The sequence below is a fragment of the Plectropomus leopardus genome, chromosome 16 (assembly GCF_026936395.1).
Source record: "Plectropomus leopardus strain MGB_pleo_1.0 chromosome 16, ASM2693639v1, whole genome shotgun sequence".
NCBI classification, from domain to species: Eukaryota; Metazoa; Chordata; class Actinopteri; order Perciformes; family Serranidae; genus Plectropomus; species Plectropomus leopardus.
The window spans coordinates 13,143,543-13,161,041 of NC_142191.1; the positions used below are offsets into that span (position 1 = coordinate 13,143,543).

General features: G+C 37.5%; 1 protein-coding gene across 2 annotated transcripts in view; it reads left to right on the plus strand.

Annotated features, from left to right (window-relative positions):
• The window catches only part of fig4a (FIG4 phosphoinositide 5-phosphatase a), a 68,781-nt gene that overhangs the window by 3,704 nt on the left and 47,578 nt on the right, over positions 1–17,499 (plus strand). For both annotated transcript variants that reach the window (XM_042503358.2, XM_088089178.1), the window contains exons 4-10: positions 1,022–1,145; positions 6,789–6,945; positions 8,067–8,117; positions 9,299–9,462; positions 10,022–10,150; positions 12,612–12,712; positions 14,153–14,315. In XM_042503358.2, coding sequence (XP_042359292.1) covers positions 1,022–1,145; positions 6,789–6,945; positions 8,067–8,117; positions 9,299–9,462; positions 10,022–10,150; positions 12,612–12,712; positions 14,153–14,315 — 889 coding nt within the window. The remainder of the gene's footprint in view (positions 1–1,021; positions 1,146–6,788; positions 6,946–8,066; positions 8,118–9,298; positions 9,463–10,021; positions 10,151–12,611; positions 12,713–14,152; positions 14,316–17,499) is intronic.

The window sequence follows — 17,499 nt, forward strand, 5'->3', positions numbered from 1 at the left end:
GTACAATCACTCAGGCTGTCCCAAGTGTATTGTGGGTGACAGCTTTGCTGATGACTGCTGCGTGCACCTCCTTTTCTTCGCCACCGCTCATTACCAGGATCTATGAGCTGGGAGTTGATTTGTTTGTTGTGGGTGATTATGATGTGTTTGTTATTATGAAGTATCCATGACTAAATATCCATCACCCCACGCTCTCATTCCTGCAGATATTATACTGACCTTGGGAAACCCTGTTTGTTTTTCGTTTGATTGACGTAGGGTTTTGTAAACAGAGTGTGGATGCTTGAGAATGTGATGAAGAAGTGGAGGTTAGCAGGTTTAAAGCTGGAAACACAGCCTCATATTTCATGTTCTCTCAGCTAATGTGCAAAGAGAGCTGGCACACATAATCATCATATCATATCATCATGACAAATGACAAATGAAATAATAGGTAGCATTGAACTTCTTTATGTTTCTGAGACATTCTGAGATGGATAAAAACTATATGGCAAGCTAAAGATTAAAAATATCTGGGACGCAAAGATATACTCATCGTAGATATGTGCTAGTCGACGTATAATATCTAGGAATAAGTCCTCTCAGTTTCTAAACTTTTTATCTGTATTAAATGTTATCATGATATGTGATGATTTATATTATTTAATGTTTTTAAAAAAATTTTTTTTTAATGTAATATGTCCTTGTCTCAAAAAAAATAAGAAGACTTTGAATAGCACCTTATCTATTTTTCTCTTCATTGCCTCACTGAGGACCAATCCAAACTCTTTGGTAGAAATTTCGGGCCATTGATTAAACAAGTTCTGCTTGTCAGTAACTCATTATTGCACAGAAAATAATTGTTGTACGAGTCTAACTGGCTCTGAATTAATGTATTAGTCGAACATAAGCCTCCGATAAGCAGCAGTGTTAAATGCATGTAACATTAACAATACAGAAACAATGCATTTAAATGAACAGACGCTGCTTACATCTTTATTCATGTGTATAATATACTGTATGTGTGTGTATTTGTCTGTAGCATGTGTACAGTCAGCAAGAGGTGCGGGAGTTGTTGGGCCGCCTGGACTTGGGAAACCGCACCAAGATTGGCCAAAAGGGTTCCTCAGGCTTGTCTAGGGCTGTCTCAGCCTGCGGCATTGTGGGTGAGTACAGTCCCTCCTTTCTCTTCCTCACTGGCATAGCGACAACCATTGTGGAACACAATGATGGCAACACGTACCCCATCTCCAAAGCATTTGTTCTTCAGCTGTGCGTTCTGACCTGATTTTGCATATTACTGTAAGTGCTGGAGATGGAAAAACATAAAATAAAAAGGAACACCTGCAGCTACATTGTGTTTCACAACAATGTAGCCCGGTACCACTACTCCTACCATTGTGGAGCGTATAATGTTCAATTTTCAGAATTCAAATAATGACCTTCAGTGGGGTATTCATTGTTATTACTTTTCCCGTTCTTTTGTTGAAAATCAGGTCATCACATTGTAACAATAAAGTTTGGGAGTGTTACCTATATCTATAATAGTTAAAGTATATGTAGAGACTATACAGTGTTTTGTATTTTACATTGTAATACATTTATATATTTTTGAGGCAGAGACAGGTGATGCCGAGATCTTGATTCATATTTGATCAGCACTGACTAATTTTTGCCACAGTTTTTGCCAAAGTTCAGGATCAGTGATTGACATTATTGACAGCTGCTTGCTCTGAAAATGACCTGGGATAAGCCAAAGTCTCTTGTAACGGGCTCGATTCTCTAAAGCCTGAAAACAGAACCAAGCGGAAGTACAGATGTCTAATGGCCTCTTAGACAACTGGAATTACAATATGCTCTAATGAGATTTTTTTTCCCCCCAATGACATCAAAATTATACTGCCTACTGGAGCTTTAAATATAGGAACTAATTGTGCTACTCGAAACTAATCTCAACACTTTTTTAATTTCAAAGCTTCTATTAGTGTAAAAATTAAAGGCAAGATATGTCATTAAAACAGTTAATAAGTTATTAAAGTTATGTAAAATTGCAAACCGTTAAATTACATTGCAGCATGTTGTTGTTGATTCATTTCTGAGGGAGAAACAGCTCATCTCCCCTGTTTTTGTGCTGTGGACATTGCCCTACATACCCAATTACAACTTAGTACAATTGCAAGGTTTGTTAACAACATTAATAATGTCCCTTTCCTAGCCCTTTGTTAACCAAAGACATGGAAAAAAAAGTTTCTTTTTTTTCCAGGTCAACTTGTCTGCTTCATAAATGAAAGCCAATGTTTGTTACAAGAGAAGATTGTGTAACTGATCACATGTGTAGCCGACTGTGCATCCACTGCCTGCGTTAGCTCTCTAGTGACTGTGTGTAAAGTAGTTGGTGTGACTGAGCTGTGAGCATCACATCTGTACTGTGTGACCAGTCTTCAAGTCATGACCTACATTTCGTCTTACACACATCAGAGGAGTGTTTGGATTCGTCCCGATAACCTGTCTTGGTGATTTTATCAGGAGCCGTCATTATTTGGCTTTAATAATTTCCCTGTAATGTCTGTTTCTTTGTAGTCTGAATTGGTTTTTGGCTTTAGATAATTTGTCAGCCACAGAAATTTAAATTTGTAAGAAAACTGTCAGACACTGGAGTTTTCCTCAATTATACAAAACTGTGTTTTATAATTGCAGCTTGCTGTACCCCTTGTGTTCCCTATTGCCATTTTGCCTGCTGATAAATTTGCATTCATCTTTTTTTTTTTTTTTTTTGATCATCAATTTATGAAGATCTGCTTTGATTTTTGCTCTTTGTACTGCTGGAACAGCTGCAACAGCAACTAGACTTCCCTGCAAATTTTGCAGTGTCTCAATGGAGTGTCTTGCAAGATGCACAGATGCACAGTCCAGTCTGGCTGATCATTTGTGCAAAAATAGTATAACTTATCCTTGATCATGAAAAAAATCATGAACATGCACTCAGATTACAAGCTGAGATGGTCACGGAGCCTGTATGGGAGAAGTTTGCCGAGAGCGTTTTCTGCCAAAAATCCCTTTCTGGCAGGAAATCCATTTATTTTAACTCCAAAAAAACTTTTTGCAACCCTTAACTAAGAAATTCTTCTCTTTTCTTAATGGCCCATTGACCTCGCTTAATGGCGCACTGGTATGTCGTGCAAAACCTAAATGGTAACTTTAACATGCAAACATATTCACAATAACAAAGATAACATGCTGATGTTTAGCAGGTACTAAGTTTGCCATTTTCACTACATTAGTTTAATGTTAATTTCACAAATATTAAGTATGGTAGCACCTTGGGGAATACCTTGCTTAGTCATTGAGTTTCTTCCTCTGGAGAGCATTAATTTCTGTACAAAATTTTAGAGCAATCCATCTGCTGGTTGGTGATATATTTCAGTCTGGACCAAAGTGGTTGACTGACTGCCGTGGCCATCCATATGTTCAGTTCATCTGAGTATACATTTTCATATGTGGTAAAGAAAGAAATACCAGCAATTGTTTACTAAAATTGGCAAGGCACATTCAGGGCATAATAGTAACAAATCTAAGCTAATTCAGCATCACCAATGATGCAGCAGATGGGCCGGTCACTCTGACATGAAGCGATTCTGACTTTGACATCTGCTTGAATAAATTAGATGCTTTTTTCCACTGTACCCTAATGTCACCTTTGTTCACAAGCGACTGTTTGCCAATGTCCCTGACTAATACGGAATAAAAGAGTGTTTCAGCCATGTTTGGTACAGACTATCCCGAGAGCCCTTTGTCTGGCACCATTTTATTACTGTACCATCATTGTAAGTATATTTTTATTCGCTTTCATTTTTTGGTTTTGTCATTCTGACCCAGCTCTGGCAGGAACGTAGGAATTGTCCATCTGCAGAGCCACACATGAAAACATATTACGTTTGGTCTCATTTTGGCATTGTGAAAAATCTGGACGTACCAGCTCACTCTTATTGAAAATCCTTCAGATGCCCAAGAGTCACTCTCTGCCTGGCGACTTATGTCCTCCTAAGTCCTGTGGAGCCTGCAGAGGAGGGATAGAAATTTTTTTGTTAGAATAATTCTGCAGTTATTTAGCAGAGGTATCAATATTAAATTAGAAATTCTGAAATTTTACCATGACATTTTTTATTGTTCCCTATACACTTGGTGAACACTGTTGCTCTTTAGTAAATAGGGGTGTAATTGGTCCTTAATAACCAGACTGATAGCTCAGAATTTTAAACAGTGATTTGCTCAATGCAGATATGTAGTATAAGACTGGGAATTATGATAAGAGTATATTAAAGGTGCTAATGGTTATATTTCAAGATTATTAAATCAAGAAAGATCCTTGTATTTTAACATAAAAGCCTGCATATGTGACAAAAAAGTGTAAATACTGTTTGTGGCTTTAGAGGAAGCTGCGTGAAGTCTGATGAACAGCCTCAGGCAGAGTTTACGCTTTTTAATGGACAATATGGCCGTTAATATTCCAGAATTTGGCCATATAGAAAAACTACTGGACATACAGTATGTTTTGAATACTCATATAATAACTCACATTTAAATAGCAACAAAAGACTTAAAATAAAATAACTTGAAAATAAGCAAAATGAAGAAGTCGTCTATTGAACAAAACAACTAATCGGAGGATTGGCGTGGTGAAATGATGCATATCTCTGTAATGGTCTATGAGGAGACTTGCTGTGTGGGGGATCCTCCACTGGCACCCTTTTTTTTTCAATATGCTCAATTTTGATGCTGTTTTATGCACTCTGGCTTCTTCTGTATACTAAGGGCCAAAAACAATTCCCACTTTAAATCACTATTTTTATTGGGCATAAGACAATGGTTTGTAGGGCACCCAGCACCCTATTAGAGGGCCAGATTTGGCCAGTGGGCCATAAGTTTAGCATCACTGCTATAAAAACCGTGACGGCCCTGGATGTGGTGTATGCTCTTAGGAGGCAGCGTTGCACTCAGTATGGCTTCAGCAGATTAAAAAAAATCCCTCTGAAATAAAAACCCGAAAATGTGGTCTGCTAATATGAGTTTATATTTAAGTTTTTTTGGCAACATGTCTTGTAGGTCAAACAATATTAGGCAATTTAATATATTATTAATTAATTAATTTATTTATATTCCCTACTGGACATCTTGGCCGTTAATATTTTCATGTGCCGGATAGCTACACCTAATACCAGTAAAAACACAGCATATGCCAGCTAACGTAAAACCTGCCATGATATCCACATTACTGATGATTATTTTTCAGAAATTTCATTGTGTAAATACTTATTGCCCAACCCTACTTTCAATTAATACAGTGGTCTGTTGGCAGTCTGCACATTTTAGCCCCCAAATGGCCAACAATGCTACAATGGTTTTGAGTTGTCTGATTACCTTCAATTTTGAATTCAATTCAATTCAATTTTATTATAAAGCCCATTATCACAAAACACAGTTTGCCTCTGAGGGCTTTACAGCATACGACAAAGCCCTCTGTCCTTAGACCCTCAAATCATCTAAGGAAAAACTCCCTCAAAAAAACCCTCTAAGGGGGGGAAAAATGGAGAAAGTAATCTCAGGAAAAGAGACTGAGGAGGACATGAACTCTGTGACTCTGAACGAGGATCTCTACCATCCTTCCATACAATGCAAATCCACCATTAGCCCCTCCCTCCCTGATACATCTTTCCAACTCAGTAACCCCAGTTTATAATGCAGACCTCCTAAATCTTGTCTCCAAGCCTGAGTGGGGATATCCATCTTACGTGACTTACAGTTAATGTCTTAGATTTAAGAAAGCTCCTTCCAAAGCTACATAACACATTACACAACTGTTTCGACAGGCTGAGTGGTACTCCCTATCACTTGTACAGAAATTACCTTTGACTTGTAAATTGGTGGAGTGCTACTTTAACTTCAGCTTTTATATACCACTACTTATTGCAGTGGAGCGTATACAGCACATTAGATGCATAAACTTTATATTATTTGTTCCAATAAAAGAATAAAGCGCGTTAATTACATTTTGCAAATATGAAGATTGAAAATACTTGATTTAGTGGATTAATGTTGAGCCATGTATTTTCAGTTAATATTTTCATTGATGTAATTAGTTGTTAATGTATTCATTCATTTATATCATACTGTCAACACCTGCATGTAGCCTTGGCTTTGTATGTTCAAACATGATATGAACCTCATCACCCTCACTACTCGGCTTATAGCACAATGAGTCCACAATGAGTACTTCTAAACAGTCCAGATGTACAAGCTCTTCTTATTTGCTTGCATTATTGCATCTGTGACACTTAATTAAACCGACAGATTTATCCTAATGCAGGCGTGTGTCTTCTGTGCACACTTACATAAACCACTGGTCTCAAAGGGGCAAATATTACTACTGATTCTGAGACCATTATCAATCATCCATTATGTATCAAATGTCACAGATGGGAAAATAGCTCATCAAAAGCTAAAAGCAAATCATTGACTATGTTGCATGATACCTCCTGGGTCAGACTTCGATTACGTAAGACTAAATGGATCAGGGCGTATTGGTAATACAATGCAGTGCAATGCAACACACAAACACCCAGGAGCCACCTCTTATAATGGAGGCATTGGCTAGTTTTTGTTGTCGAAACCGTAGCTGAGTTGCAGGCAGCAGAAAGGTTGACCTACAAATCAGCTAGCTCAGATGCTTTTTTTGTAATGTCGTATGTCATTAGTAATGTCGTATACATGATATATCAGGAAAGGTGGATGATTTTTTTTTTTTTTCACAGGGTTTGTACGTTTCCTGGAGGGGTACTACATTGTGTTGATCACCAAACGCAGAAAGATGGCTGACATCGGGGGCCACTCCATCTACAAAATTGAAGACACCAGCATGATCTACATTCCAAACGACTCGGTCAGGGTTACACACCCTGACGAAGCAAGGTACTGTTAAGTTTTTTTGATGAACACTGAAATTAAAAGACATTCCGACTAGTTATGGCAGCCCTATACCAAATGACTTTTTAAGACAAATTTCTTATGTGGGAGTAAAATCATGAGAGTTTCATCTTAATACGAGCTTTCTTAAGTCAGTATTCTTGATTTGACTTTATGATAAAAGCAACACAGGAAGCAGCAAACCAGGTAGACGATAAACATGGAGGGGACTCCGGGGAGGTGCAACAAGTCTTGGTTCTCCTTTAAAAAAGGAGGAAGGCTGGAGTTGTGGTATAAACAGGGATTGGTGTTAAAATGTTTTTCAGCCATCAACTGACACATAATTTAATGAAAAATCTTAATTTTTGAAAAGGTTCTCATCCCATTCCCATGCTGTCCTCCCACTAATAGAGCACAGCTAACTAACGGAGACTGGTGGGGAGATGAGAAACCTAGAATCCAAAATAAAAGGTTTCTATGCAAACAGCAGTTATCTTAATAGATATTATTGATGTAAGTTTGGCAGTTATATTCTTGACATATAATAATAATAATAATAGTAATGGTAATAGTAATAATAATAATAATAAACTTTATTTTTATAGCACCTGTCATACAAAAAAAAAAATGCAGCACGAAGGGCTTTACAATAGGGGCATTATAAGCATTGAATGCTTCACATAGGAACAGACAGAATTAACATAAAACAGGCCAGCAAGGCAATTCAGCATTGAAAGACACTTTAAAATGTATGGAACCATATTGCTGCCACACCTGAAGAAGAAAAATGGATCAGTGCCATGTTATAACCTGAGCAGTTTATTGTTATATCAAGATGTTTCACATTTCTCATGACATTTCATTATGACATACAAAGAAGGTAACAAGAAAAGTAACTTGTTATAAATTGATTACATCTTGTTATTTAAAAAAAAACACACAAAAAACACCTTGTCACATTATAACTTGATACTGATAATTTTTTTTTTCTTTTTCTGGCGTTGCAGCAATACGTTGCCATACAAATGCACTAGATCATGTTGGCACAGATACCTTTTTAGTAAATTTATAGATGACTTTGTTCTCATACTTGTTTCATGTGTTTGACTGAGTTTTTGCTCTTCTAGATATGTGCGGATCTTTCAGAACGTGGACCTATCTAGCAACTTCTACTTCAGGTAAAACAAATTCTCTCACAAACACAAAAGCATTATTTCAGTGTCATATTAAATAACTAATATGCATACTGCTGATACTAGATAGATCTATGTCACCCTCTGGCTTACTTGATTTTTTTATACAATTAAATAGTAAAATGAAGAAAGAAAGTTTGATCTTTACAAGATAAACTCAGATGAGCACTATTAGTTAGTTAGTTAACATTTAAAAATGACTTTAGATTATTTGACCTTAGTTTTCCTCTTTCCTGTCTTGACAAGTGTGGCCCTGGTTTTTACAAGGAGTCTGCAAACAGTTAAAGAATGTTTTCAATGTAGCTGAATGACAATATTTCAGTGGCATAAGCAATTCTGAAGGCCATATAAGACCTTTTTTAAATACATGAAATTATGAAATGGTACACCCATTCCTTGTATTTGATCATGTCAACATCGAAGGCAAAGCAGGTGGCAAAATTGTTTTTATCACCATTTCTGTAGTTTGGCCAAATCTTAAATTTAGGGTGCCCACAGTCATGAAATTCCTAGAAAAGTTATGAAATTAGAAGAACTGTTTTCCAGGCCTGGAAATGGTTTAGAATTTAAAAAAAAAGTTTTGAAAAAAAACTTTTGAAGAGTTTTGAATGTACATTGTTTCTTTTATTGTTTAAAATACAGTATATTCATAAACATCCTAAAACATATCTAGCATTAAGCAACACACTTCTAATTTAAATTTAGTGTTGCACTGCATGACCATTGAAACATCACCAGTATAACCAGCATATGTAGCTAGTTAAGTAAGCAAACCATGTACATTTGCTTATCTACGGTATTGAAAAAAAATGCAGCTGGATGGAGAATCTCACCTTTATTTTAGTTTTTCAAGAAAGAGACTTTTTTCACCTACTTTCATGTAAAAAGTAATTTCTAGTGTCAGTTATAGGAATATAGCATTTGTTCAATAAAAGAAACACTTCTTTTTTCATTGCTTTAAGGATCATTCTTACAATAATAATTATTATTATTAATAAACTGCTCAAATTAAGTAATGAAAATGGGGTAATGGGATAAATTCGGGTAAATTATCGAAAAGTTTTTTTTTTAAATTAATTGGTAAAATTGTGTGGGCACCCTGTATATTGTATTGGACAGTACAGGCTGTACTTGTTCCAAATTCTTTTTGCCATTGTAACCTGCAGCTACAGCTATGACCTGAGCCACTCGCTGCAGTACAACTTGACTCTGCTGCAACGACCTTATGAACTGTGGTCGTCTCCAAATGCCTCCGCCGCGGAAGAGGTGCATGCGCAGAGTAAGCAGGACAGCTTCGACATTTTTGAAGAAGAGGGTCTGCCGACGCAAGGTGAGCAGAGGATTAACAATAAAATCCCTCATACTCATTGTTTACCGATACATAGGGATGCATGATTATATCAGCACATCATCGGTATTGGCAGATGGTTTTACAATGAAATATCAGAAAATTACATTAACTAAAAAACTTTATTTTTTTTCTCCATATGCTGGTGGATCATCACGATAAAAGTATGCATAATATGAAGTTAATTCCACTACTAAAATTAGGTGGGGAAAAGTGTATGTTTTGATATTGGTATTGGTTATAGGCCAAATTAATTGTTATTTATCGCCATATTGGATATTGGCAAGAATTCCAATATTGTGCATCCCTACCATTTACAGTCAGAGGCGTCAATGCAGGCTTACCTGTTTTACCATTGAAGTCCATTAAAAACCCACTGAAAAATATCTTGACTTACCTCGTGTTCTGTCATTTCTGACGTGTGTTTGTAACACAATAGCATAAGCTCCTGTTCCACAGCATGCGTCACCTCAACCTTTTTTCCATTTGTTGCTTTGTAAATGATCCTGAGGTTTTATGTGTTCCTGCTCTTCCGCCACAGTGGTTTATGGCCTCCAGAACGAACCGTACTACAAGTACGTGTGGAACGGGAAGCTGCTGGAACGAGTCAAGGACATTGTGCATCATGACTGGCTCATGTATATAATCCATGGCTTTTGTGGCCAGTCCAGTATCCTTTGAGCATTGTCAAGTCAGTTTGAGCACTGCAGAATTGTTTGCAAGAATTTTCTTTGTTTCTTTCTTGGAAAGATGCACTTGTTGCTTTGTTTCTTTTTAGATTGAAGACAAAGCCCATCTTTGTACATGCATGCACACATGTTTTTGTGAGATTTTTTTTTATCTCTACTAAGCTGCATACCACAGATTAGTATTGGTCTCCACATGAATAATTTCCTCAGGATTTTTTCAGAAGCTTTTGTAGTATTGATGCATGGGTTATCGCTGCAGAGGGGCTCTGGGCCTCACTAGAGCTGAGTAAACAGTTTGATTTATTATGGTTAAAGTCTGCCTTAGGTTTGGTTTTCAGATTTCAGTCATTTAGCATCAAGTCTCCTTTGCATAAATCACATGAAGCAGTGTAAAATATGTTTTATGTTTTTGCCTGTGAAAAACAAGTAACTCTTTTATTTTTTATCAGTGATTTATTTTTAATGAATTTATATTCTATGCCAGCTTCTGTGTTTTTGTGCTGCAGTGGGCCAAAGAGCTAAGGTGTACTTTACAGTCAGTACTATACAGTAAGATAAGATAAAGATAAATATATAGATAAGGTATACTTTAATGCATGGGCGGATTATGAGACAATGGGGCCCTGGCCACAGATATGCAAAAGGCCCCATCACGTCTGCTACACAGGAATAAGACACACAGACTTTATAGTTGTTTAGCTTCTTTTGTTTGTGTTTACCATCTCTTTGTAATCATTTTGTATCTCTGTGGTTTTGTGTCTTTTTGTAGTCATTTTGTGTCTCTTAGAAGTAATTTAATCTTCTTTGTGGTTGTTTCGTATCGTTTTGTTAATTTTTTTCTGTTTTCATTCTGTGTCTCTTCGATGTAATTTTGTGTGTCCTTGTGGTTCTGTGTCGCTGTAGTCACTTTTTGTCTCTCTTTGTGTCTCCTTGTGGTGGTTTAGTGTCTCTTTGAAGTAATTTTGTGTCTTTTTGGTCATTTTGTGTCTCTGGGATCATTTTGTGTCCCTTTGAGGTATTGTCATGTTTCTTTCAAGTAACTTTGTGTCTTTTTTGGTTGTTTTGTTTCTTTTTGATCTCTCTTTGAGATAATCATCTGTCTTTTTCAGTTTTGTGTCTCTTTAAAGTGATTTTGTATCTCTTTTTGGCCGTTTTGCCCCTTTTTGTAGTTAAATTGTGTCTCTTTACAGTTCCTTTGCATCTTTTTTTAGCTCTTTGTGGTCATTATGAGTATTTACATTCAATTAATTTTTTTTATTTGCATATAATGTACAAATAGGCACCTTCTGATAAAGGCAACCTATTCACAACCCCTGAGACCAACATCCTACATGACCTGTTAGTGTTAAGAATCTTAATGGACATGAGCAGGAATGAATGCTTGTAACAGTTCAGCATTTTCTGGAAAACCCTGAATCTTCAGATGTAAGAGCCCGACTCCAGAGACTTAAAGTCTCAAAAAAATCATCTGCTGTTGCAGTCTAGAGCTGACTTCCTTACCGCTATCAACACTGTTGTCTCTGTTATCACGCAGCGTGCTGCCACTGTGACATTGTGTGGTGCTGTGAGTTTAGATGATTCCTGGAAATTGTTTGGCCTTCATAACTGTTTTTCTGAGACCATAAGAGGACAGATGGGTGCAGTAAGAGGAGACTCAGCAAATGAGGAGACACTGAAGCCAGAAAGGAAAAAGAAAAAAAAAATTGAAAAGAGGCATTAAGGAGGAAAGACATACATTAGGTCCCATTAAATATCCCTGAGCAATCGTGTAGAAATGGCTTAAGAGTGAAATTCAGTGTTAGTCAGACAGTTTTCAAATTCTTAAATTTGCAACTCAAGTCTGATTAAAGTCAAGTAATGTGACTGGAGTCACCTTCCTCTGCAAAAAAAAAATGAAAAAAATGCTCGATACTCCCGTACAGAGAATGTATTCTCCTAATAGTTTTAATCAGTGGTTATTACACTGAAATAGAAAATTATAATTTAGTGGTTTGCTTAAGGTTACATTGCTCAAGGCTTTTCAGCAAATGGCACATTCAAATTTTATTTGCAACACACCTGAGTGAATCAGAATACAGTGCAGTGCCTCCATGAATTTGCTTTAAATTTGAGATGAAAAAAATCTCTTTTTTACATTCATGTAGTTTTAAATCAATTAAGAATAACAGTAATATCAGTAATATTAATAATAATTTGAATAGTGTGTTAAGTTTGCACTGATTTAAGATGCAAAATTTGTGAATGGGACTCAATACATAAGTGTATTTAGGGTGAAAAGATGACTGCTAAAGGACAAATTTAAGTTTATTAATTAGGACTATGATGTCTGTGAATGTAAAGTGTGTGTGTATATTTACAAACAGGTGATTTTGTAATGCTGTCAGTGGTGTATTAATTTATTATTATTATTATAATTATTCCTCCTTCACCCACCAACAACAGAGCTTCTAATCTACGGCCGACCAGTTCACATCACCCTCATTGCCAGGCGCTCCAGCAAATTCGCCGGGACCCGCTTCCTCAAAAGAGGAGCCAACTGCGAGGTACAGCAGTTGCCGAGGCAACGGGGAAGAATAGATAGCGGAGGCAGGACTGAGGGCCACCGGGATGATTGAGATGACTCAGGGTGATCACAGGGGGTTAATTTGACCCGCTGCCTCTTCCTTGAGTATGCATGAGTGTTTGTGTGGGTGTGTGGTGGGAGGAACTTCAGGAACAAACAGATTTCCTTTTTCTATTTGGACAGCCATCCTGAGATTAGGCTGGAATCAGTTTTCACAGTTTCCTGCTATTGTGGTCAATGCCGAGGTTTTTATACAAACTGTAACTGTGTTTCATTACAGATTACTGTCTGATGGCCTTTAGCACAGCACAATTTTTACAGCAGGAAAAGCACTGGTATAACTGATATTGATAACAATAGCTCTGCTCCGTTTAGGTATATCAGTAGGTCATGTCAGCAGGCCATCATGCACAGTCCTGAAAACTAGTGAGGGTAAAGAGAACACAGCCCTTATTAATATTATTTACACCTGTGGTTTTCTTGCTATGTGATGTTAAAGTAGTCATATTATTTTGCTCATGTATACTTGACCTTGGAAACAGGAGTTGAGTGAACAATCTCACCTTTTGATTATATCAGATGATCTTAAACAGCAGAAATGTGCGTGGTTGTCACTGACTAAAAGTTGTTTCACTATCCATCTTTTCCTGAGGGCTTTCAGAAATTCTCATCCATGCTGACCTTGATCATGTCCATTTGCTGATGAACATCATATATGATCCAGAGTTTCACAACAGCTACTTAATCGCTGTTTCAATTTCCATTATTTTCCATTTCAGTTTTTCTTCTTAGCACTTCATGGGCCTCTTGTCCATGTTTGTTTGAAGTATAAAAAGACAACTTTTCTTCCACTGGCATTCCCAGATTGTATTACTGTTGGCACAGCTGTCACAAAGACAATTAAATCCCTCTCCTCATCATCAGTCCCATTTTCTTCAGAGCCATACCAGAGGCGTTTATACACAGTTTGTACAGTTAAGTCCTTTGCACAGTGGTGAGCACCAAATTGCATTGTGAAAGGACATTCTGGGGAATCAAGTCTTATTGCAGATGGTGTCATTATTCTTAATTCATTACACTGTGCAATCAACATTTATTCATAATTGTGAGCAAAAGGAAAAACTCTATTTCCTCAAGTTCAGAGCTCATTGTTTTCCTTGGAAGCAGATGTTTAGAAGCTGGTTAGGATCTTTATCCTCAGATGGACGTGATCAGATTCGGATTGTCACTTTAACATGAATTAGAATTCATTGAACTGCTCAAAAAACATCTACAATTCTGTGGCAGCATGGCTACATCTGATGAGGAAGATCATGTATGGGAAAGAAAGCTCCAGATCAGCCACTAAATCACGTTTTGGTGAGATTGTTTTTTTTTCAGCCTCATCTGTGGTTTCATTGTGTTATTCTTTTGTTTCCAGGGGGATGTGGCGAATGAGGTAGAGACAGAGCAGATTGTCCATGACGCCTCAGTTATGTCTTTCACGGCAGGAAGTTACTCCTCGTACGTCCAGGTGCGAGGTTCAGTCCCGCTGTACTGGTCCCAGGACATTTCCACCATGATGCCAAAACCCCCAATACGATGTAAGACTTCTGCTTAACAACAGAATTATTCATTCTTGCAGTATCACAGTTATTAGTGTCAGATTTCAAACATCCCATGTTGTAAATTATCTGAGTAAAGAAGAGTATCAAGGCATGAATTACTGACAGCCTTTTTGCTGCTTAACAGAATGCTTCAGCCCCCAAACGACCATTTCTATATCAGTTACTCACCCCATGTTAGGCAAAATTTGTGAAGAAATGTTTTTTTTTTGACATGCAACCAAGAAGTGTCTTTATGCTAGCTTTGCTTTTTTACACAGAACTAAACAACGCCTGCATAACAAAAAGCAGGATTTAGGGACACATTTTTATTCATTTTTTTCTTAAACTACGTTTAAAAAAAAGACATAAATCTACCTTGTACATTATATAATGCCATTATATTAGATAGCATGTGAAAGATAAAGAAGCAAAAATGGAGTAACGGGCATGACAAGTAACACAACCGTGTTGGCCTGGAGTGTGACATGTAACATACACATCAGGCAGCGCTTTGTAACAATGGCACAACATGGCAACAACAATCATTTAAAGTCCATGTAAAGTGAATTCAGAGGTTTGTTTCAAAACACATTATAAATGTTGGAAACTGATTGTTGAAAACATGTTACAAAGACCCTTTACTATGTAGCACTGATTGCGGAGTTAGATGGTTGACTGTTTATTCACCATTTCCTGTTTTAAGAGTTTTTGGGGGGGCCTAAAACCATAACTCGATGATGCACTGGAGCTATACTCAGCATAACCCCGCCCCTGACAATATAGCAGTATAAAAACGAGAAGATAGTCCCGCAGTTGGGCGTGGCCTCTGCTCCTCCAGTGGACACGCCCCCAGCATTTCAGATCAAAGAATACTGTGTATTTTTTCATGATTTTGAGAACCTCTTTTACGCACTTGGCGATTTCTTTGGTCATACAAATTTGGTCAGGTGTTTAATACCACATCTTTCTGTGAAACTCAGAACACATTTTAATTATCACTTTAAACAGACTTTAAATGAGCTTCTGAACCTTACTGTCTCCCCAGTTTGTGGACATTTTTATTTGCTATTCTTCTTCTTTGAGTCAACTGGTGACTGCTGCTAGCTGCTCTTCAGTCAAAGCTGTCCCTTTCACACTGAAGTCGATTCGGCACTGGTTCTTTCCCCGCTGAATTTTTACGCAGAACATCGAGGCAAAATGAAGGCATGACAACATTTTGAAAAGGCAGTGTAAAAGGGGCTTTTGTTTTTCTCACATGCCACCATGGTGGAATCCAGAAATCGAGAAGATTATTGATGAATTGAAGTAATAGGCAACCGTATTTAACAGCCGCAAAAGTATTTAAAAACATCTGTTTAAAACACTCTCACAACTCATGCAGTATAATCCAAGTCTCATCCATCCAGTAGTATGCACTTACCAAACAGAGCCCCCCCCCCCCATCCGACGTAGAGTTGAACTGAAAGTGAAACTTATCAATGCTCTTTTCAAAGCCAGACTCCACTGACAAAAACAGTAATTTTACCTCAATTAACATGGAGCTGTAATCTGTGGTGTATTTGTGTAATTGTGTGACTTTGGTTAGTCCAAACTTACCATTTAACTAACTGATGCATGCATGAAAAACAAAGTTTTCTTCATGTATGAAACGTAACAGGATGAGTAAATGACACACAAATAGTTATTTTCGGATCAGGCTATTCCTTTAAGGTGATCAGCATCTGATTTATAATGGAAAATGTAATAAGATGACAGAGCTGTGGTGGTTTTGATGAAAGATCTTTCTTATATCACAGATAACAAATAGAAAATACAGGAATATCTTTTTTCAACATTAAGCCAAACAGTGCCACAGCAGGTATTTACTATTTATGTTTATAATGCTCAATGTATTCATTCTAGCAGCTGCCCAGGACCAGAAATAACCTTCCAGGGACAGAGGAATAATGTAATTGGAAAAACTGCATTAAACTAGGAGTGTGGCTTTATTGCGGGGCCAATCTTATCAACCACTGGGACAAAGATTTAAAAAAATGAAAACGAAAAAGGTGAAGGCAGGGCGCCCCCCTCTAGGTTCTCATCTTTGTATCCATTCTCTTGTCTCATTATGAGCAGGATAAAAACACAAATCCAGGGCCAGAAGGAGGTGATCAGGTCCCTGAGACCGATCGCATTGGAGACTGCTGGGTGTGTGTGTCTGGTGTGTGTGTATACACAGGAAGATATTTGTGCTTGAATGTGTACAATACCTGTATTAAATCATAATCTTTTCCCCCCAGTTTGCCCTTTAATTCATCCTCAGATGGCATTTGCTTGTGTGAGATAGAGACGCTGAACGTGTCCCTGAGATCCCTCTGCGCATGAACTTACTTCATCATCCTGCTGCCGCTTTGATCCTTAAAGACAGTCCTTATCTGACATTTCCCAAATGTTGCCCAGCGCTTGCACCGTCAGGTTATATTTCACTGCGTGTGTACATGTAGTTTGACACAGTTTGTCCTTGGAAGATGTTTTTGCATTTGAGTGGTATCGATGTTCTCATCTTTCCCGAGGCAAGCAAGGGAATAGGAGCAAAATGTCTGTTCATACTTTTTCTTTAAAACATACCTGCAAATGTAATTGCGGCCAGATGCCTGTTGAGATAACAAAACACTGTCTGCCAGTGGCTTATGAGCTACAGCTTTGCTTTTTTTGTTGCTTCATGCAAAGTCAGGAATCCAAAGAAGAAGAAACTAAAGAATCAAACTCAAATAACCAACATAATAAAATAATGTTATACACAATCCACCACCTTTAAGTGTTGTGAAACTGGCATAAATCCTTAATAATTCAAAACCAGGTGTAGCTGGTGATTAGGATGCTGGCTGCATAGACTGACACCTGTTAGGCGAATCTAGGTCAGTGTGCGACGTGTCTGTGCTTTCAGAGTCCTTATCACATCATGCATTGCCCATTCCCCTCGTTCCTGACATTATTGTCAAGACTCACGGTTACATAAGTGCATATATGTAATGTCTTTATGGCTGCCTTAAAGTGGGCAAATGTCTTGGTTGTGAAGGAGATGACCTTAATTGAGTGACTGTTCTTCATCATTATCATTATATTCAACCGAGGTACAATAAGAATGTTTTGGTCTGTATGGTTACGTAAATTCTCATCACTTGAGTACATGTGCAGTGGA